The 21,796-nt window shown below is 39.3% G+C and overlaps 1 protein-coding gene across 11 annotated transcripts in view; it reads left to right on the top strand.

Annotated features, from left to right (window-relative positions):
* Positions 1 to 21,796, top strand: part of DACH1 (dachshund family transcription factor 1) — a 352,878-nt gene that overhangs the window by 220,836 nt on the left and 110,246 nt on the right. For 5 of the 11 annotated variants that reach the window (XM_083737811.1, XM_083737817.1, XM_083737812.1 and 2 more), the window contains one exon: positions 18,861 to 19,033. In XM_083737811.1, the coding sequence (XP_083593937.1) occupies positions 18,861 to 19,033 (173 nt within the window). Of the gene's footprint in view, positions 1 to 213; positions 259 to 17,608; positions 17,765 to 18,860; positions 19,034 to 21,796 lie in introns of all 11 variants that reach the window. The other 6 variants (XM_083737813.1, XM_083737810.1, XM_083737815.1 and 3 more) reach the window with 2 other exon arrangements.

Genomic DNA, 21,796 nt, shown 5'->3' with positions numbered 1-21,796 from the left:
CGTTCTGCAGGATGCTGTAAAGGTTGCTGATACAATGTATATAAGACTCTGAACATTTGATGTGTGCCATTTAAATGATAACTTCTGTTATTAAACTGGTTGTAACAACTGAACAAAGTTCTTGCATGCGTAGACTACGCTTCACAGATGTTGTGTTTGTTTTTATTTATAATTCATAATTTGGGCATAACTGAATCATTTTTATGTTGCTAGGACACTCAACAAAATGGATTTTCAGTAGGAAAAAGGCAGTTAGATGTAAGTGCTAAATTTCTTTAAACCACATTTAATGTTATAATACATTTGCCATGGTATTGCTTTTATTGTGTAACAGAAGGTTAAGAGTGTCTTTTGTGTGGTTAGAAGTGTCCTTTTGAATTTTGCCTCCCCCCCCCACCCCTCCATCCCAAAAAACAGTTTATGAAAACTAATCTAGTTTATGTTTCTGCTTTTCATAGGTCTTGGGCTAAACCCAATCTGTCTTTAGTTCCCATTGAGGTAGTAACTCTGTATCTTCATATCCATGCAAAAAGAGTCCTTCTACAGGCAAAAATTACCATGCCAAACAGAAGTTGTGGCTAGAATTCCTCTCCCGGAAATGCCAGTTTTCTACTTGAGTTGGCTTGAAGAACTATTTAATCATGAATTTTAAAAAGGGGGAGGCAACTTTTTTGAAGTGAGGAGTAAAGGGGCCCTGCTCAGTGCTAGTAAAGAGACAGGAATTACAACCTTATGTTTAGCTTGCATCTTAGCTGTCCCAGCCCTGTTTATAGACTTCTGGAGGAGGTAATAATAATTTTAAAAGTTCTTCCAACAGAAAGAACTTAAATGGGTGTATATCAAAAGATGGGATGCGAGACATTTCAGAAGCATAAAAAAGGCACTGGACAGAAGGAATATTGGCATCTGTCTCTAGAGACAATGGAGTGAGCCTCCAGGGGTGAAGTCAAACCGCTGAGTTAGCAGTAGTGAAGTGACTTCTGCAGGGCACAAGGCCCCTCTTGGCCTTGCTGATGTGGTCCAAAGGAAAGCAGAGCAATATGTTTGGCACCAACTTGGCTACAGGAGTTGCTGGAAGGAGGCACACAATGCACCTTCCTACCATCTCAGGGACTCCACTCCAGATTTGTGTAGGGTTTTACTCCTTAGCCTTTTCTTCTGAATATATCCTGCAAGGCAGTAGAGGTTTAGGATCAGAGTTTTCCTTCTGGATGGGCTATCTTCCCAGGCTGATGAGCCCCCATCTGCCCCTCACTTCCCTCAACAGCATGTCTAGAAACCACCTTCTTGAGTAGCATCTTTGCACAGGATGGACCAGATGGGCAAAGGAAGCATGTCTTCTGGTTGCAGAAAGAGAATGACAGAATTGAAAAGGGTATTTTATTGCTGGGGAAGTTTTAGCTTATTGGAGGGCTGGGGCAGGATTTCTCTACAACTTCATATGTTTAAAAAATGCCCTGAGATTAGTGTGAATTCTAGCATTTCCCCTAAATGATAGAAGATTGGCATCTGGAAAGTGCTTATGTAAACAATTTACTTTTAACTAATGCTATCTCCAGTTGAGCTAAATACTACCTTCCCTTCTCTATGCTAAAATATGAAGTGTTGCAATTGCATTTTATTTTATTGCATGTGAAGTTTTCTCTCCCCTTCTAGAATCAAAAGTTTGTACCTCTCATTTAACGTGACCAAATGATGATAATTCATACTCCTTCCCCACCCCACGTCTCTCTGACGCCTTGAGAGATCAGTAGTGAATTGTTATTGCTTAAACATGCCGGAGGAAATGTAGGTTTTGTTGGCTTCTTGCTTAAATAGAGGCGGAGGTTTGTAGACTCAGTAGAATGCCTTCCTTTTGTGGTCTAGCTTTTAGGTCTTTTTGTGTAGTAATAATGTATTGCTGTTGGTGGCAACAGAAAAACGAAACCTGCCCACATTATTTCAGAGTCACTCTACCATTTAGACTTCCATGCTGTTGTAAAAGTTAACTGATGCCTTTTTTTTTTTTTTTTACTTGCCACTTATTTCATCATAATCCCTCACAGATTGACCAAAAGGATGTTTGGTGTTGAGACTTTTTGTGAACTTGTCTGCTAGAACAAATGCAAAAAAATTTAAAAAATTTGGTAGTTTGCTGGTTACAGAGAAGTTGCTAGCTGACATAATCTGTGACCAACAAATGGAAGTGACACAAATCACAGCAAGGACGTTTACAGTGAAGGTGATAGTTCCCAGAAATGCCTTTCTATCTGGCCAGCCATCATCTTGAGACTACTGGTGACCTCATGTACTCCTCATGTGCTCCCCACTTGGCTCTCATAAGGGTGAATTGCCCATGGATACAAGCTGTTAGCTACTAGAGTGCTTCACCGTTAGCAAATATACATACTGTTTTTCGTCACTTGTTGCTAAAAATAAGTACATTCAGTAGAAACCTCTACTTACAGCTCGTACTGTATCAAGTCCATAAATCAATTAATCTGTTTACGGGGTTGCTCCCCCCCCTTTTTTTTGTTAGCTACAAACAGCCCCTCTTTTCTTTCTTTTAAAATATTTGTATTGTTCGGTAAGCCCAAGACATATAAAAGCATTACCAATATTTTCTAATTAATATTTACTCTTTTCTAAAGCTATTATAAGGACACTTAATGCACAGCCTAAAATGAGAGTTGACAATTTCAAGTACAAACCAACCAACATTGTAATAAAATCAATACTTACATTTCCCTCGGGGGCACTATTTACTGTTTGCTGTGCCATTTCCTTAATGGAATAGCAGTTATGTTTGCAGAAACCTTGTAACTACCATCTTTATGTTTTAACTAAAAGCAGCTTTCTTGGAGAAGGTTGGGGGAAAAACAACCTCAAGTTACTATATAAAAATTGCTATGAGCATTTTGTGTATTATTCATAGAAGAACCCAAAGAGAATCACAATTATAATCGGAATGCTTCTGGATGTTCAGCACTGTAAATGAATATTTTGTGCCTTCCCCGGTCAGTATGATTTTAGAATAATATTTATGACACAAATGTACTTCAGCATTTAACACACTATGAATATGCATCTCTTTTAATGTGGTTGATAGTATCCCATCATTAAATTAAGTAAGAAGTATTCACTTTCTTTAACATGACAAATAATAAAATGAATCTTAATAGTTTATATTTTCCATTGCAGTTTTCTTTAATGGATAATAGTGAACCAACAATTAGAATCCTTATGCAATACGTTGCCATCATCATATATTATTTGTTTATTAAGATTATTTATAACCCACCCATCTGTAGTGACCAGGGTGGGATACAGGGCATAATAGAAACAGCCAAACAAAATAATAAAATAATTAGTAGTAAATAATGTCCACATCCAAACAACCAAAATCACAAACAATAAATGATTGTGCCATCGCATAGGAGGGAATGGCTATAGCTGAGTTGTAGAGTACCTGCTTCACATACAGGAGTCCCAGATTCAATTCTTGGCATAAAGGACCCGATGGTGAGCAGGGTGGTGATGCTCACCTGACCTCTGCCCAGTTACATCACTGCTAATAGCAATAGAAAACCAACAACAATAACCATATTAAAATGGATATTTCTTACCCACCTCATTACCAGAAGGTCCCTAGGCAGGTTACAACATTATAAAACACAGCATTTGCTATTCTATAAATCTGCTTACTAGTAAATTCACTTACTTTGTGAAAATCAACATTTTCACCTTTCAAAATGTAGATTTCTTCACGTACATGTTAGGATATAGAGAAAGTATGCATAAATATTCAGAAGGCCAAAGGAAATGTAGCACACCTCCGCAATCTTTTTTGTAAGACCGGATGCATGGTCTTTCTGATGAATGAAGTTCACCACCTCTGAGCCCCTTTCAAGGTAATGAAAATGCCATGTGCTCATCTTTAGCACAGTGTATCAAGACACCACATTTTGCATAGCCAAGGCCTCTGGATTTCCATTTTGGTTTTATCGTTGCAAGGGAGAAAGTTGCACCTTGGCATAATCACTATTCTGACCCCTTTTTTGTACCGTTAATTAGGAAATAGCCTTCCATTTCCTCTGTCTCTTCAAGGTGTTTGATGAGTGCTTTGGGAGAGAGGCCATGGAGATTGCAACGTATGAACTTCACCATAATTGGAGCATTTCCGAGGGACTGTTTTTATAATCCCTTTAGTGATTCCATTCATGGCCCAGCTGACTTCAGCCTTTTTCTTCAAGTAGGTAATTTCTGCTGGGTAAACATTTAGCTCCTTACATATATTCCCTTTGGGTACCAGAGGAGGTCCCCACAATGGCTAAAATGATCTGATCATTCTTAAAAGCAAACTCCAAAGGGGATGGGGTGGCGGCATATGCAGCCCAGAACATCACCCATGACATAGTTGAAGGTCATGATGTGTGAATGCAACCCATTCTTCAGGGTCAACCGCTGGTAGTTCTTGGGCAGCCGGTTGCCCAATGCCATGAGGTGCTTGGACCTGGAGCCATGGCACAAACGCTACCACGTGTACATGGCATCCATGCTTCTTCTCCAGAAGTAGACCACAGAATACACTTTTGCTGGAAATACCTTGTGGTACCACCTCCCTACCCAACTCAGGAGGTAGCGGGCGCAGGGTAGGGGTGCATTTGCATTGCACTGACTTTGCTGCTGCCTCATCCTTCCCTCTCAGAGTGGCAGCAACACAACCAACTAGAGATCAAGTGAGCATTCCTCCCCTCAAATCTGCTACTGCTGGCATATCCAGGTAGCACTGGGAAATATTCAAGAGACCTTTGCACCATACGTACTGTTCTGGTGCTTTAATATATGTTTTAATTTTGGTAAGCTGCTTTGAGACCCATATGTGGTGAAGATAATAATAATAATAATAATAATAATAATAATAATAATAATAAAAAAATAGTGACAGTGTCAAATGACAAGTACCTCCTAAACTGTGTAACTAGTCCTTCAAGGGGAATTCAAGCCTATCCAGAATGGGTTATACACCTAGTTTCCAGATGCAGAAAATGAACTCTCAGGACCTCCATCTTGTCTGCGTTTAGCTTCAGGTTACTGGTGTTTATCCACCCCATTACTAAATCCAAACACCTAGTCAGCACCTACATAGCCTTATCTGACTGGTTTCTCTTCAGCTCACTAAAAACCATTTGATGACCTCACCCAGATGCATCATATGGATGAGATCATGAGGGACAAAATGAAACATTGCAGAGCTCTACATCACAAGTGCCATGGCGTTGATCAAAGGGTCTCCCCACCTTCCATTGCAAATTTCTGAAACTGACCCTGAAGGTAGGAGCAGAGCCACGATACCACCATTTTCCCAGCTCCCACCGAACAGAGTGGATGCAGCAGGATACAATGGCTGATAATATCAAAAGCTCCTAAGAGGTCCAGGAGTATGAACAGCTTTTGCACACACCCTATCTCTCTCAAGATGAAGGTCATGAAATCAGTCCGGTCTAACTGACTTCATCCAATTGTGCTTGGAAATGAACCACCACCTTCTCAAGCATCTTAACCAAAAATTGGACATTAGCAAGCAAAGCAGGTGATAGTTAATACAGTCTCCAAGGTCCTAAGAAGACTTCTTAATGCATTCCCCCTTTCTAGTGGAAGGCTAGAGCTCCTCACTTCCTAGGGTAGTGTATTCCAGAGGATAGTATGGCAAGAAGATGCAAGACTGATGTGTGATGGAGCAAGGGACAGACAATGCAGCAATAGTTTTACAATATTTTGTTTTCATTTTTCTTTGTGTAGTTTTTGTTCAGTGACAAATAAGTTTGTTCTCATCTCTTGATCTTGGTTTGGATTTGTTAGCTTTCCTTCTTAGGCATTGCCATGAGGAGTGTCTTCCATGTCAAATGTAACTTGTCTCTAAGCTAAACCTGCCATTCTCTAAAGCAGTCTGTAGCAACCCTTCCTATCTCCCACGCTTCCTTGTCATTCTAACACAGATGTGTGAATCTTTCTAAGCCTGCAGCTAGAGGACATGATTTAGCCTCTGGCCATTAATGGATTACCCACTACATTAGATCTTTGTCTCATATTGTGGTTGGAATGTAGACGTGATGGTTATAGATGTGATCACCCCCTCAGAGTGAGAGGACAAGAATTGCAGGTGGAGCTAGCAGGGATGTAAGATTGCACTGAATAAGCACAAAAGCAAAGTTTTGGGCAGCCCTTAGGATATCTGTAGGGCACTAAATATGGAGATAATATTGGATCCCAAAGGCCATGTATAATTAACTAGCAACGGCTATCATTATATAAACTTGTAGCTTGTGATATTTTTATCTACAGTGGTACCTTGGGTTACATACACTTCAAGTTACATACGCTTCAGGTTACAGACTTTGCTAACCCAGAAATAGTACCTCGGGTTAAGAACTTTGCTTCAGGATGAGGACAGAAATCGTGCGGCAACAGTGGGAGGCCCCATTAGCTAAAGTGGTGCTTCAGGTTAAGAACAGTTTCAGGTTAAGAATGGACCTCCAGAACAAATTAAGTACTTAACCCAAGGTACCACTGTATTGAATTAGATGTCTTGTATCTTTTTAATAGATGTATTATTTAAAAAGAAGTTTTGCTTAAACCATGTAGCCTTACTTCCATGTGGCACTTTAAGGATTAAGACAGAAATGCTCTCTTAGCTTTCACTAAAACATATCAAATGGTGCATGGCATATTTTTGTTAGATAGGGTCCCTCCTCTCCTTATTCAGAAACTCCTGCTGACTTTAGAAATAGATAATAAAATTTGAATCTGCATGTGTTTTGTTGAAGGCCAGCAGCAAATTTGTTTCATTAATTATAGTCAAAATCACTGGGTGAGCAGCACTATAGACCCATTCAAAGAAACTTATTTTGAAACAGGATATTAGAAGTATACTCCATAGGGCAGCAAAAGTTGCTTTATGTAGTGATGGTAGTATTTTTGGAGTGTGATAAAGCAGAGCTCTTGTCAAATCTAAATCTTTAATAAACATACAAAATGTTGCTCTGCTCTTCACGTTATACTGAGGCTCTGAGCTCTGAGCCTCTTTGTGATTCCTCTTGAAGATCTGATTGTTGAGAATGAGAGTTACATTATTTATATATAAAAAACCACAGTCCCCAGCCACATTATTACGTATGGCACACAATATCTTCCAGACTGTCGCTTTATGTCAAAAGCTTTGAACAGCCTTCCAGTACTTACCAATTGCAGTTGATACAGAATCAGTGCTATATAACAGCTGCAGTAACAAGGTGTTACTGCCTTTACTTTAATCTACCTTTCTCTCTTGCCAGTTTATTATGTTTTGAATTTATGCTTTTTGTAGATCTGTGAGCTATCTTTCTTATGGAAATTAATCTTTTTAGAAGATTTGTGCTCTCATTTTCAAACACTAATACATGCATTCAAGTATCCCATTATTCAGGACCAGCTGGCTTTTTTATCTAGTGATATTTACTTCAAAAAGCCAAGCTAAATGCTATCATAGATTAATTCTAAGGGCACAGGAGAGCTTTTTTGGGGAGAAAAAGAGATTTGGTAATTACTTAGAATATCGCAATAAAATCACAGAACATGTCAAAAATGTGTTATCTAATTTGTCATAATGGAAAACCTAAAAAAAAAGGAGAGAAATTGATAATTCACTGAAGAAAGGCATTCTTTGAAGATTGTGGGTGTGTGGCAGGTGTCGTCATCTCTCTCCCCCCCCCCCCCATAGTCAGAACACATATAAAGTCTAAATCTGTAAAGCTTTATAACAAACTGATTACACATGTAAATAGCATGTGTAGGAGACAGGCAAGGGAATCCAGACATTCATTCTAAGCTACTTTAAGATATATCAAATCAGGCTAAGTTGATAAGACATACTTTTCTATATTCGGGTGAAGGTCCAAAATCTGGTGAATGTTGTTATTCAAAGCTAAATGTTCCCAAAATGAAGGATCACCCATGATTGTCGACATTCATCAAATATTTTGAGTATCATAGGCTCAGTTCAAGCACATCCCTTATCTTTTATACTTATTTTTTGTGGTTCAAAGGAGTAGTAGCTTCAGATGATTACTGACCTATAAGATTGGGGGCAGGGGGTGATGAGATAATCGTGGCTCTCCACCATAATGAGGAAAGCCTAGTATTAACTGAGTGGGATGAAGATAGGAGCAGGCCTCAGTGGGAATAATCACTCAACATAACTTGCATATTTAGCTGTAAAGGTTAGGGCAGATTTTATTTAGAATATTTTAGTATAATATATGTACTGTTATTAGTTTAGTATTTGAGTTTTATTGGCACAGCTGATAGCTATACATTGAGTGTAAATTAAACTGAATGTGATACTCAGAATTTACTTGTATGTGTCTGAAAAGTGGGAAAACATAATCTAGGTTTGGGCATCCACAAAATTCACCTGGACCGTCAGCACTTGGATATTCACAAAATGTTGAACATTTTCTGCAACATAACGCACACGTGTGTGGTTGTATGTAAGCGTAATTGAAGTTGGGAAGCACTGAATTTCAAAAAGGATATTCACCGCTGCAATTTCTTACATAAATCAAACTGGAAATAAGACACATTTTACAATTCAATTTAAGATCCCACTGAGACAATAATGTTGCAAGCTGTGCATTTTGCAAAGTAATATAGTAATGTCTAGTTTGCATTTTTTAAAAACCAAATTAATCACACTTTATTGAATATGTTGAAGCAAACCTAAAATTCATCTATTATTAAAAAATATTGTGCAACAAACACAAACTATATTTTATACATAAAGGACAAACTCATTTATTCATTAGGATAAAACACTTGGAGTTTGCATTTTGTAACTATGAAAGAAATGACATTTGCTACCTTTAGTATTTTGAATATTTAAACACACGTTCAGTACAAAACAGGCTGCTTGAAAAATTGTTCTAATAATATAATGTGTCCAGCAGATCATTCCTGGGCTTGCTTACTCCAACACAGACATTCCATATCACTTTCTGGATCAGGAATATGAGCACAAATCACATGAACACCCCATATGATCATTAGGATGTACATCTCATTGGGAATGTACATCAATGTACTTTGCACTGTTTTCCACAGGATATAAAGTGACATGTGTATCCCCATCCACGTTGTGGCAAAACTGATGGGTACAAGTTAGTTCCATTTGAAGTTCCATTTCAGTGAGACTGAGCCCTGGCTCAGGGCTTGTCATATGAGCTCTTGACCACCTGTCTTCCCTTAGGTATTCTGTATACCAGGTAGAACTGTGTGTCAGACTGGGACTGGGAAGACCTCGGTCCAAATTTTCGCTATCTCAGTCTCGCAGAATGGTCTTGAGGGTGAAGTTCTCTCTGCTGACCCCTAAACATCTAACTTTCTTGGGAGTTAGGTAGTAGTGAGCCCCACACATGCAGGTGGGATATTCTCCCGTAATCTGAATAGTGTTGGGTCTGTATGTTCTGTTGAAATAATTGGGCATTGTGTTTTAGATTCAGGTGACCACACTTAACAATAATTTGAGTAGCCATTTTCCTGGCAAATCAGTTAGCTGGTGTTAACTAAACAACTCAGGATAAAAGACAGCTGAGGAGTATATATAGGACAACCTGGTCAATCTTTAAAGCTACTTTCTCTTAAAAGCTTGTAAAGCTTCCATAAGTGTCAACATACAATTATCACTCAATTATTTCTCATTGATGTGAGCATTTAAGTTGTCTTTGAAAAAAGTATGCTATAAATTGTGAGGGTATTTTTTTTTGATGATACCTTCAGGTACTTCAATTTCCCTGCTAATGTATTTGTAGAAGTTCTGTTCTTTATACTTTGCAACCCTTTTTGTTTTTTTATTCCTCTTAAGAGGATGAAGCAGTTTATGAAGCTCTGAAGCTTGGCTAGGAAAAAAGGACTGTGGACTTTTAATTATTACTGATTGTCACTTGAGATAAAATTTATAGTGTGGGAAGCCACGTCTTAGCGGACTGTGACTCTATTGCATCATGCAGAGTTTTAGTTTACTTGTTAATAATTCACTGATAATAATAATCCACACAATGGAATTGTTGGAATGTCATGCTCAGCCATGTGTGGGGAACCTTTTAGCCCAAGGGGCACATCTTCTTGTAGGGAAATGTTTGGGGACCACGTGCCAATGGTGGGTGGGACCAGAGGAAAACGTAGGTGGAGCAAGTGATGTAATTCTTAACGTTGTGTCCAAACATAAATTTGATTTTTTTATACCTGCATATAAACACAGTGGGGCATGGGTGGCGCTGTGGGTTAAACCACAGAGCCTAGGACTTGCCGACCAAAAGGTCGGCGGTTCGAATTCCCGCGATGGGGTGAGCTCCCGTTCCTCGGTCCCTGCTCCTGGCAACCTAGCAGTTCGAAAGCACGTTAAAGTGCAAGTAGATAAATAGGTACCACTCCGGCGGGAAGGTAAATGGTGTTTCTGTGTGCTGCTCTGGTTCGCCAGAAGCGGCTTAGTCATGCTGGCCACATGATCCGGAAGCTGTACACCGGCTCCCTCGGCCAATAAAGCAAGATGAGCGCCACAACCCCAGAGTCGGTCACGACTGGACCTAATGGTCAGGGGTCCCTTTACCCCTTTACCTTTATAAGCACAGTGATGTGAACAAAATGCTCAAGGAGAGTACATAGGAAAGCCAATGAAGCCTTTGACCTGGGGAGAGGAGATGTTGTCTCAGGACAGGGTGTGGCCTAAGGAGAGTTCAAAGAGAAGCCTGGAGGACAGATATAAGCCCTTAGGTCTGAGGTCAACCACCTCAGTGCTAAACTGTGGTTTTGCATTACATGAGCAAGCCTTTCGCTTGTGAGGTGTCTTCAACCACTCGGTCTCTAGTGTAGCTGTGAGGAGATTTGAACCATTGCATTTCCAATTAGCTGGGGCTTATTATTTTTGTCAAACCTGAAAGCTTGGCTAATCCTAAGTATGGTTTACTTGAGTCCTCTGGGTATAGGGCGGTATAATAATAATAATAATAATAATAATAATAATAATAATAATAATGTAATTTATTTGTACCCCACCCATCTGGTTGGGTTTCCCCAGCCGCTCTGGGCGGCTTCCACAGAGACAAAAAATACACTAAAATGTCACACATTAAAAACTTCAATAATAATAATAATAATAATAATAATAATGATGATGATGATGATGATGATGTCAGGATTCTAACCCAGAGTCAAATTTGGCAAGCTTCCCTAAGTCAGAGTTAAGTCTGACCACAGTTTGTCTGGATTTGGACTTAACACAGAAGTGGAACGGAAGGATCCCAATCTTCTCATGACCATGTGGAGGAAGAGCGCAGACGAATGTGCCCAAGTCTGGATCTAGACACGTCAAAGAAGCGATTCAGTTAAACGTGTTATAAACTCATACAGGGAAATCCAGTAGGGAAAGATGGGACTTCACAGCACCATCTGGTGTCAAAGTGTTATATCCAGTGCTTTTTCTTCTAAAAAAATGTTGAGGGGTACTCTCATTTTGACTCATGAAAATCACCATTTTATAGTTAAAATTGGGGAAAATAAATACAGTAAATGGACAAAAGTACAAAGATTCACAAAATGTTTAGGGGTATGCATACCTCTGCGTACCCCCCACTGCACCCCCCGAAAAAAGCACTGGTTATATCACATATACAATGCATTTGAACACTTTTTTTTAACCAATCTAGCTGAGTCCCAAGTCTCATTCATGAGGCCAGTCTAACTTTTTTTATTTTGTAATAGGGGAGGGCAAGAAATTGCCTAGAAAAAGGCCTCTGTGATTTGCAACCTGCCATTTTGAATGCACCCCACAGTGCATGGCAGTGCGTTGTGGTTTGACAAACTTGATAGTGAAACATCTGCCAATCTGCAATATATGGTTGGTGGGGTGCTTTTCGCTTGATGGGTCACAAGTTGTGAGTGCAATAGGTTCTGAAGGCATCATGCCCTTTATGGAAAAGTAATACCAATGCTGTTGAAGTAATATTCTGTTCTCTTCGGAAGTATTTCCTTAATGCACCATTTCTAGTTTAATCATGCTCTGTATTAAGTAGAACCTTTCATCTGAAGATCTCAAGATGCTTTAGTGAGGTGTAGTCTCTCTTCCATATGGTAACTAATTTCAAACGGTTAAGCTTCAGCACATAAAAGTAAAGTGCTACGCATATTCACATTTTGAGGAAGCAGAACCAAATGTTTGATTTGGATTATTATACTGAAGAAGATCCTTCATTTATTGAGGGACCAAAATGATTAACATTTAGCAGATGGAGTATAGGTATTTTCAGCATAGAATATAATCATACATAGACTATAGTAGGCCAAGGCAATGTTCATATAAAAATACAGAAGATGTATAAAGGCCAAGGGATACCTTATGAGGGAAAACTGAAGTTCCCTTGACTTCATTGGGACCTAAGTTCAGCCACCTTAGTTTAGATCCAAGCCTATGTTAATTAGATTCCAAATGGTTAATGCCTGTAGAAAGATGCAGGTGGAGAATCAGATTAATTACAAATATCTCTGCAATTTAAATTATAACAACCAGAGAATAAGGCATAGGTGAGACGTCCCGGATAATCCCTTAGACAACGACTTGGACACTGAATTTGGCCCCGTTAATCACATTTTCTTTTCTTCCCAGACCAAAAACAAGGAACATTAGTGGGCAAAAATATTACAGGAAAAGGGAAAATAAGACAATACATCTTTTGTTGTTTCTCCAAAGATGGTTTTTTAAAAAATTTTTTAAAAAGCACACACATGCATTATATTTATTTAGTGTTCAACTATTTACACGGAACACAAATAGAGCGATATAGCTATGAGTTTTCCAAGCTGTTCAGTACTTGCTTGCTTTCTGACACCCATATGATTTCAGAAAGTTTTCTTTTTCTTTCATTTTCTTCTTCATAACTAGGCTTGAAGCTTACATTTTCAAGTTTCCATCAGTGGCTGTCAACTCTTTGTAATAAGCTTAAGAGCTTGGACACCTGATATCCCTGGGTGCTGTAGGGCACCCTCTTAGCAGCTGTTTTCTTTATATTGAGAGGAAATTAGGTTTTAGAACCATAAATTAATTAAATTATGCAAAATGCTTCAGCTTCAGCATATTTCCCCTCTCCCCTCCTTACAAAGAAAAAAACCACAAAGCAACAACATAAAAGTTTCACACACAGTCATGCAGTATTTTAATAATACTAACCGTGCATTGGTGCAGAGCAAGAGGCTGCTTTTCTTGTAAGCATGTGTACAAGATGACAGAACAGAAAATGACTAATTGTGTATTGGAACTGGGTTTTTATACACATATAAAAAAAGTTGTGAAAATGTTTTTTTTTTTAAAAAAAAAGTTTTGAAACATATATTGAATTTGCCATAGCTCACCATCGCCATCTAGTGTCAGATTTGTATAATGCACTTTACAACACATTTAACACATTTTATTTGCAGCTGTATAGCTGAGTTCCTGCTGCACATAATAACATTGGCTATAATACAGCATAGAACTAAGCATGCTTAAGCCCTCATTCATTCATTCATTCATTCATTCATTTTGAATGTACTTAACTCTATATAGGATTGTGGTCCATTATATCCACTTTGGTGCAGTTTGAAATGCCATCTCAACTCTGAATGTTTTCCAAGAGTAAATTATTGAGATGCTTAGATAATCTGATAATTATGAAAGACCAATGATTTAATTAATTAAAGGTGAGGTTTAAATAACCTTTTCTAAGAACCTGAAGGGAGAAAAAAGCTATCCTGCTTATGCACAAAACAAAATTGCAAACATTTTGCACAGAAGCAAGTTTCATTCTTTGAGATTAAACACTGTGTGGTGGTTGTGGTGGGAGAGGACAACAAAATGGTTGTTGCCTGTACATTAGCCCACCATCAACTATTTATTCTTGTTTAAGTACAATTCCTTGTCACCAGAGCTACCAAGTGAATGCTTAAATACTAAGCTGAGTTTAAATGAGTAACGAATTTGAATGGTTTGTTTCATTTCTCTGTGATCCATTTGGTTTTTTGGTTTGATATGAATCTATGTGATTAAAAAATTATATCACATTTTGAATTCCCCTTACCCCACTACTGATGACTCCAGAGCCAAATGTCTTCTTATGTAAAACAAGCGTTGCCAACCCGCTCTGTAAGTCCTTCACTGGCACACCTAGGCAGGGGGCCCAGACCGTGTTGTTGTTGTTTAGTCGTTTAGTCGTGTCTGACTCTTCGTGACCCCATGGACCAAAGCATGCCAGGCACTCCTGTCTTCCACTGCCTCCTGCAGTTTGGTCAGACTCATGTTTGTAATTCGCGAACACTATCCAACCATCTTGTCCTCTGTCGTCCCCTTCTCCTTGTGCTCTCCATCTTTCCCAACATCAGGGTCTTTTCCAGGGAGTCTTCTCTTCTCATGAGGTGGCCAAAATACTGGAGCCTTAGCTTCAGGATCTGTCCTTCCAGTGAGCACTCAGGGCTGATTTCCTTAAGAACGGATAGGTTTGATCTTGCAGTCCATGGGACTCTCAGGAGTCTCCTCCAGCAACAGAATTCAAAAGCATCAATTTTTCGGCGATCAGCCTTCTTTATGGTCCAGCTCTCACTTCCATACATCACTACTGGGAAAACCAGAGCTTTTACTATACAGACCTTTGTTGGAAAGGTGATGTCTCTACTTTTTAAGATGCTGTCTAGGTTTGTCATTGCTTTTCTCCCAAGAAGCAGGCGTCTTTTAATTTCGTGGCTGCTGTCACCCAGACCGTGACCTTTCATCAAATAAAAAAAGTAAGTGTCTAGCCCTCCTAGAAAGAAAGTTGTGAAGTAAACTGTGCAGTTACCCTTCTAAATGATTTCTGTGAAAACAAGGTGTCACCCTGGCTTCTCCCACTTGCTGGTATTTTTGACCAATGAGTAAAATCAGAGCTGTGATGGACAAGTGAGTTGTTTGGATGCCAGTGAACAGGAATCTCCGAGGTCTTGAAGAACTGCTGTTTCCCTTTCCCCTCTTAACAGTTTTCCTACTCTTCTCAAATTTTCTAGTTCTTGGAATATCCATAGCTTACCCTTCCTTTCCCCCTAGCAACCAGGATGCATCTTTTCTGTTGGGTTCATCTGAGGTCAGGTAGTCAATAGAAGTTATTTTCTGCAATTACAATTATTTCGGATGCTTTTAAAGAACCCCTCTTCCCCTCAAAAGCAAATGTGAAAATTTTGCAGAGGCATAGGCGTGTCTCTTGCTGTGAAGGAGCTAAAAGCCAAGCATTCATTAAGAATTGACTGTATACGTGTCTGCTGAGAGATAGGTCTCTTCGTGTTTAATAGGAATTACTCCCAGGTAAGTGGGTACAAGATGGCAGCCTAGGCTTTGGTTTTATGGCTGACTCTGGTGGTGGCAGCAGGGGGGTTCTTGTGCCCTTAGCAGAAGTATGACAGGGAAAAATTCAACAGGTCAAACCTTTTCTAATATGGCAATACAATTATGGAAAATGCTTCACCATTACAATGTGCCCTCTGGTCAGGGACGTTTGCTGTCCCCTTATAAGCTGAACGTATGTATGGTGACCTGTGAAGCACACCGATCTAGAATCCTATCTCCAGACTTAGGTACTATTGTTGATCGTCTTCACAAGGTTTGGTGTTGTTTCACCAGCAAATACCGTATTTTTCTGTGTATAAGACTAGATTTCCCCCCTAAAAACAATGTCCAAAATTTGGGTGCGTCTTATATGGGGGCCATATCCCCACATTTTCTTAAATCGGAGTCCCCCAGAATAGGGGGCGTCTTATACATGGGGGCGCCTTATAGATGGAAAAATACGGTATATAATATAAAGTTGCTTGTAGTTTGGGTTGGGATTTTATTTTAACTTTTATTTCACTGTGATTCGTGCACAGGAAATTTTTATCTTTGTCTGAATATGATTAAGGCAAATGGCAAGTCGAAATAAAATTGATGATGATAACTAGTGGAAAATTATAAATATTATAAGCATGATAACACAGGCGGAAGAGGGCAGAGGAAACATGGTGCTTATGTGCTCCCTAATTTAGATAACTAACTGAGGAAAAACAACTATAAATATTTAGTCTATAAACTTGGTCTGAGATCCTAACAATTTCATGCAATAGTTGTCAGGAAAAAACAAACAAACCTTGAATGTATTACAAAGCATACAGGTAGATCTCATATTACGCTGATTCTACGTATGTGATTGCACCTTTACACGGGTTGCAGAAAACAAAATAAAATGAATAAATTGGGGAAAATACTGGAAGGGTCATGCAACATGTCACGGGAGTTCTTGCGCAACCTTCCGGGAGCCTGGAAAGCAAGGCAGGGTGCTCTTTCTGTGGTAGGAAAACACCTTGTGGAATGAGATTTTAAAGCACACACCCCTCACCTTGCTTTCCAGATTCTGGGAAGGTCACCCAAGGGCTCCTAAGCAACCTTCCTAGACCCTGGAAGGCGGCGGGGGGTGGGGCAGAGAGCTATTGACCTTCTGTGGGTGGCAAGGCCCACTCAGCACCGACTTCAGACAGGTAGAGATGGTCACCTGGGGCCATTCCAGGGGTAATTATGGCATGCACTATTTTGCTTATACACACAGTAGCTAGGAATGTAACCCCGACGTAAGATGAGATCTGCCTGTATTTAAAAGTATTTACAGTAGTTCTCTTAATAGTGTATACCGCTCTACAATGAACGTAATTTTCTTTAACTAAACATACAATTAACAGTATCACATTTCATTTGATTTATCTCTCTAGTGCTGCAGTCCTGTGTTCGCTTAGTTAAGGTTAACTCTCACTTAAGTCAGCAGAATGGTCTTCTTAGTAAAGATGCACAAGTTAAATTAAAACAGAACTAAATATTTTTCAGTTTATTGAATATCAGAGCAGCAATATTTCTTGCATGGTAAGGCTCCCATAATTAGAAGGCTTGAAGCAATTATTGTAGCACTTTCTATAGCAGACTGTAACGTATGTAGGAATGAATTTATCACACACAAATACACATATGCTGCCACTAAAGGCACTCATTTAAATGCATGTTATTTTAAAAGTGCGGCATAAACCCATCACCATCTTCTGAATTCCTTGCTGTCTACAAATTCCTTTCTAGTGTTTCTAGTGTTTATTAAGAGTTAAAAGGGGTAAGGGGTATGAGTTGGTAAGATTTTCATTAAAAATAACAGATTGTTCCACCATGTGTAACTTTTCATAGATTACTTGGAGGTTAGTTGGTTGGCATCCATCTGTTTTGGGAGACAAAGAGTGTCCGTTCAGGGTAATGTCAAACCATTGGAGAGTTACAGCACCTAAAGAGATTTTATAAAACTTTTTATAGGATATACAATAACATTAACAGCAACAAAAAACCTCCAGTAAGTTAAATTGAATTAGACTAGGATATATGTTAAAAATAAAATATTTCCAATTCTCCGCCCATGGATCTTCCAAAACTGATCTGACAATTGCAAAAGGAATTAACCTGATCTCCTTGGTTGCAAATTCAGAAGCTTCAATTTTGGAATTATCCTGCATCCCAATAATTTATATTCATTCCCCACAGGAAGCACTGATGGTTCTTGGGATAGAGAGAAACTTCAGTCTCCCCCAACCCAAGGATTGCAGGCCTCTGTTAACCACCCCAGCATGCCTGGACAGCATAACATCCCAGTTAATCATCCTCTTAACCCTCTCCAAAAGAACCCCCTTCTGCCAAATGGTATGGCTTAACATCTTTCCATGTTCATATTCAGACTTTATCAAATTCCTATATTTTACATTAAAGCGTATACTTAAAAATCAACACCAACCCCCTCCCAGCAAACAAAAATTGTGATTTCATACAACGTAATAAAAAAGATGTTTCTTATGGGATCAGACTTTCGGAAATAACGAGTAACGAAAGGGGCAAATGTTTTATTTAACACATTTCAGCGAGGGTTCGACTTGGTTACATAATAAGCAACAAACAACATCCTTCTTTCACTGAAGGCTTAGATGTTCATTATAGTCAGTTGGGTATTGCACTTTACCTCAACATATCTGTGATCTACTTGAGAGCTGATTTAGGCATGCAGATAAATCATGTGGGACAGTGTTGCCGGGACCATACCATTTATGACTGCAGTTTGAGGAATCCACCTGTCAGTGCTTCCTCACATTCAATGTAATTTATTTATTTGGAACTTTTTGTCCTGCTTTCCTCACAGAGTTTCCAAGGACTCCCAAAAGTGAATCATGATGCAGACACTATTCCTTCCATAAATTAAGAGTCAAGTTTTCTCTAGTCTGCTTCTGGTGCTATTATACATTCATGTGTTTCTTCTTTAAGTATTCTGCAGCCAACTTCATCTGCTGCTCAGTGGGTTCAGAGTTGTACCCACACCCACACCCTTTATTTACCTGCTAGGCTCTGGAGGTTCTTCTGGTGGGCATCAGGGCAGCTTCTGAAGCTATGGAAGTCGCCCACTCACCAGCATTGGGTCCTGGCAATTCTCTCCAACCACTTGGTCAGCCAGCATACCCTTAACTAATGTAGGAAAATTAAATTATGGGAACTGGATGGTATTTGGATTTGGACACGTGTAAAGTACTGAACAGATCACATCCCTGCTGTTTATTGAGCAGTCATAATAATAGTAATTTAAAACATGTTTCCTTGTTAGAAGAACATTTGTGAACATTCAATAAATTGAATGAAAATTTGTTGCTTGGTGAATAGTTCATTTGCCTTTGCTTCATGTTAAAAATGTTTGTGATACCCAGCACTTAAAAATCACAAATGTGTTTATTTTGCTTTATTTTGTTCCCCTTAGGCCTGGAGCTCCCTTTTATGATGATGCCCCACCCGCTCATTCCTGTCAGCCTGCCACCAGCATCTGTGACAATGGCAATGAGCCAGATGAACCACCTTAGCACGATTGCAAACATGGCGGCCGCAGCGCAAGTGCAGAGTCCTCCCTCAAGAGTTGAAACGTCTGTTATTAAGGTGACACAGGTTTGGTTGTTGTTGTTGTTGTTTTAAAAAAAGTACTGAGAGTAGCAATGATATCTTTGTTGACTGTTTTCCATTCTTAGACCTACGTTTCCTCAATCATAAAATAAGATTCTCTGACTGGAACAAATCATACTAGCTGGAGACATTCACATACAAAAATACAATGCAGCCAATGTTAATTTAATTCTTCCCTCCTGTGGTTCCAGAGGGCAGCCTTTTTTCAGGGACAGCACCACTTCCTGGTTGGAAGGCAGTGCCAACCTGATTTTATTACATTGAGGAGCTCTGTACCACCCCAGGCTGGCCCTACCTTCCCTGTGGGCTTTGGACTGCTATATTTAGTGGGCTTTTTATTCTTTATTTTATTTTATTTTTTATTCATTTGTAGCCTTTTGTAAAACTCTCTTCCTGTCCTCCATGAGGCCAAGATAGTATGAAAGCAGGTGGCCAAGGCCATTCAGGCTCTTTAGCTTGGATTCCTTTATATCTCTGCCTCCTCTCAACCACTACCCAGGTTGGACAGTCTCATTTTGTCTCCTCTCCAGCTGGGATCTTAGGGAAGGAAGGTATTTAGAGCATCTTTAAAGGCAGCAGTGGGGAAGACTGCATTTAATGGGGTTACAGTAGTTACGCCATAAGGGGAACTGTGATCACAGCAACCTTCTTGGGAAGGTCTTCTTTAGATGTGACCTGAAAGTTACGCCCTTACTAGATGCTACTAACTCTTGTCCTGGCATTACCCCTAAACATTTTGTGAATCTTTGTCCATTTACTGTATTTATTTTTCCCAATTTGAACTATAAAATGGTGATTTTCTTGAGTCAAAATGAGAGTACCCCAAACACTTTTTAAGAAAAGAACGACTGCTGTGACTTATATAAATTCATTAATGGAATTTATAGATCGCTGTTCCCAGGGGATAGGGGTATTATATTAATTGCATCTCACCCAGTTAAACTAAAAATAATTCCTGTTTTTCTCTGTTCACCCTGAGCCTGTTCTCAAAGTTAATTTGGATTTGAAATATCAAAATTTACCCCAAACATGAAAGCATGTAGGGAAACTCTAGAACTGAAGACTAGCTAAAGAGAATGCATGTATTGTATCCACAAGGCAGTCAAAATCTGGATTTGTTTGAAGGTACAGAATGTAATGGAATTGGTTTTGGCCAATGTTTTGCACCAAACTGTGCCATCAGCAGCAGGTGGGAAACATATGCATGATCCTCAGTATGCCAGTTTAAAGCAATTATTCTGCTCATGTCCTGAACTTAAAATGGAACACGTGAAAACTGAAATTGTCCAAAGCATCTCTCTCTCTCTCTTTCTGTCAGATGCTAGATTATGAGATTCGTAAAATGACAAGTCCCTAATTTGTCTCAGTAGGGAAGTTGATATGGAGAGCCCTGCCAGCTTAGATCTGTTCTTGACCTTTCCCCACAATTCACCAAGTTCTCCTGAGCCTGTGTTGTTATCTTAAACTTGTAAAGCTTCAGATGCCATTCCACTGTTAAGCAGTGCTTCATTTCCCAGAGATAAGAAGCTGGTATATTTTTAACTCTTTCAAAATAATGAAATGAATGTTGCAATAAAATCCCTCCGTTTAGAATAAAATAGGAAGAGCAATAAGGTGTCTGTGTGAACAGGATACAAGTGGTTGATATTACATGCCACCTGATGTCTGTGTCCCTTCTGAAATGAGATGTGCATTAGATACCCTTTTTGTAATTGAATGTTGTGATCTGTGAGTTGGAAGAATAAGATCTCAGGAACGAGCAGGGACAACAGACTGTGACAACAGTAAATCGCAGTGAGTGTGACAGCTGTGACCTGAGAATGCTTTAGGCAGGAGATGCCTTTCATCACCTGCCCATGGCTTCAGAAAGCCAAGCTTGTTAGCAGCCTCAGCTTTCCTCAAACAGAAATGTGTGCAAACTCTATAAAGCCACATTAAAATAAACGTTATACTTCAGGGCTGATGGCAGTGTTTGTGGTTACGTCAAGAAGACAGCCATAAAGCAATATCGAAATCTACTCTACATCCATGAAATATACATTGACATATCAAATTGTAATAGAACAGATAAAGAATGCCTAGCACAGTTCTACATTGTTTATGTGACTGGCTTGTACATTTTTTGAAATATAGTAAATTTGGGGGGTGGGACAGAGTGCTGTTTCCGTAGGCATATTCAATGAGAATACATTGCCCTTACACAGCAGAAAATTTATCCCAACTAGTTGCCTCAAACAATGGGATGTGTGTTTGTTTCTGTAATATACATAATATACAAGTTCCTCCTGTGCCTGACATGGTTTTATTTTGGAAGGATTGCTTCACACATTATGTTTAGCATGTGTTTTCTTAAAAATGAAATGCATGCATCAGACATAGGTGTGTAATTGTTAATAAATAACAACACCCTAGTGGTCCCGGGCCCTAAGGAAGTTAGATTGGCTTCGACCAGAGCCAGGGCCTTTTCAACTCTGGCTCCGGCCTGGTGGAACGCTCTGCCTCATGAGACCAGGGCCCTGCAGGATCTGATTTCTTTCCGCAGGGCCTGTAAGACAGAGTTGTTCCGCCTGGCCTTTGGCTTGGAGCCAATTTGATTCCCTCCCCCCCCCCCTTTTCCTTCTCCTCCTGCGATGAGGCTACATTTTAATATTTTAATGTTCCATTATTTTAATTGTTGTGTTTTATTTTTGTTTTTAAGTTTGTAATCATTCATCTTGTTTTTATTATTGCTTGTAAGCC

Source organism: Podarcis gaigeae (genome assembly GCF_964106915.1).
Source record: "Podarcis gaigeae genome assembly, chromosome: 4".
In the NCBI taxonomy this organism is placed as follows: domain Eukaryota; kingdom Metazoa; phylum Chordata; class Lepidosauria; order Squamata; family Lacertidae; genus Podarcis; species Podarcis gaigeae.
This window is presented reverse-complemented; position numbering and strand designations above follow the sequence as displayed.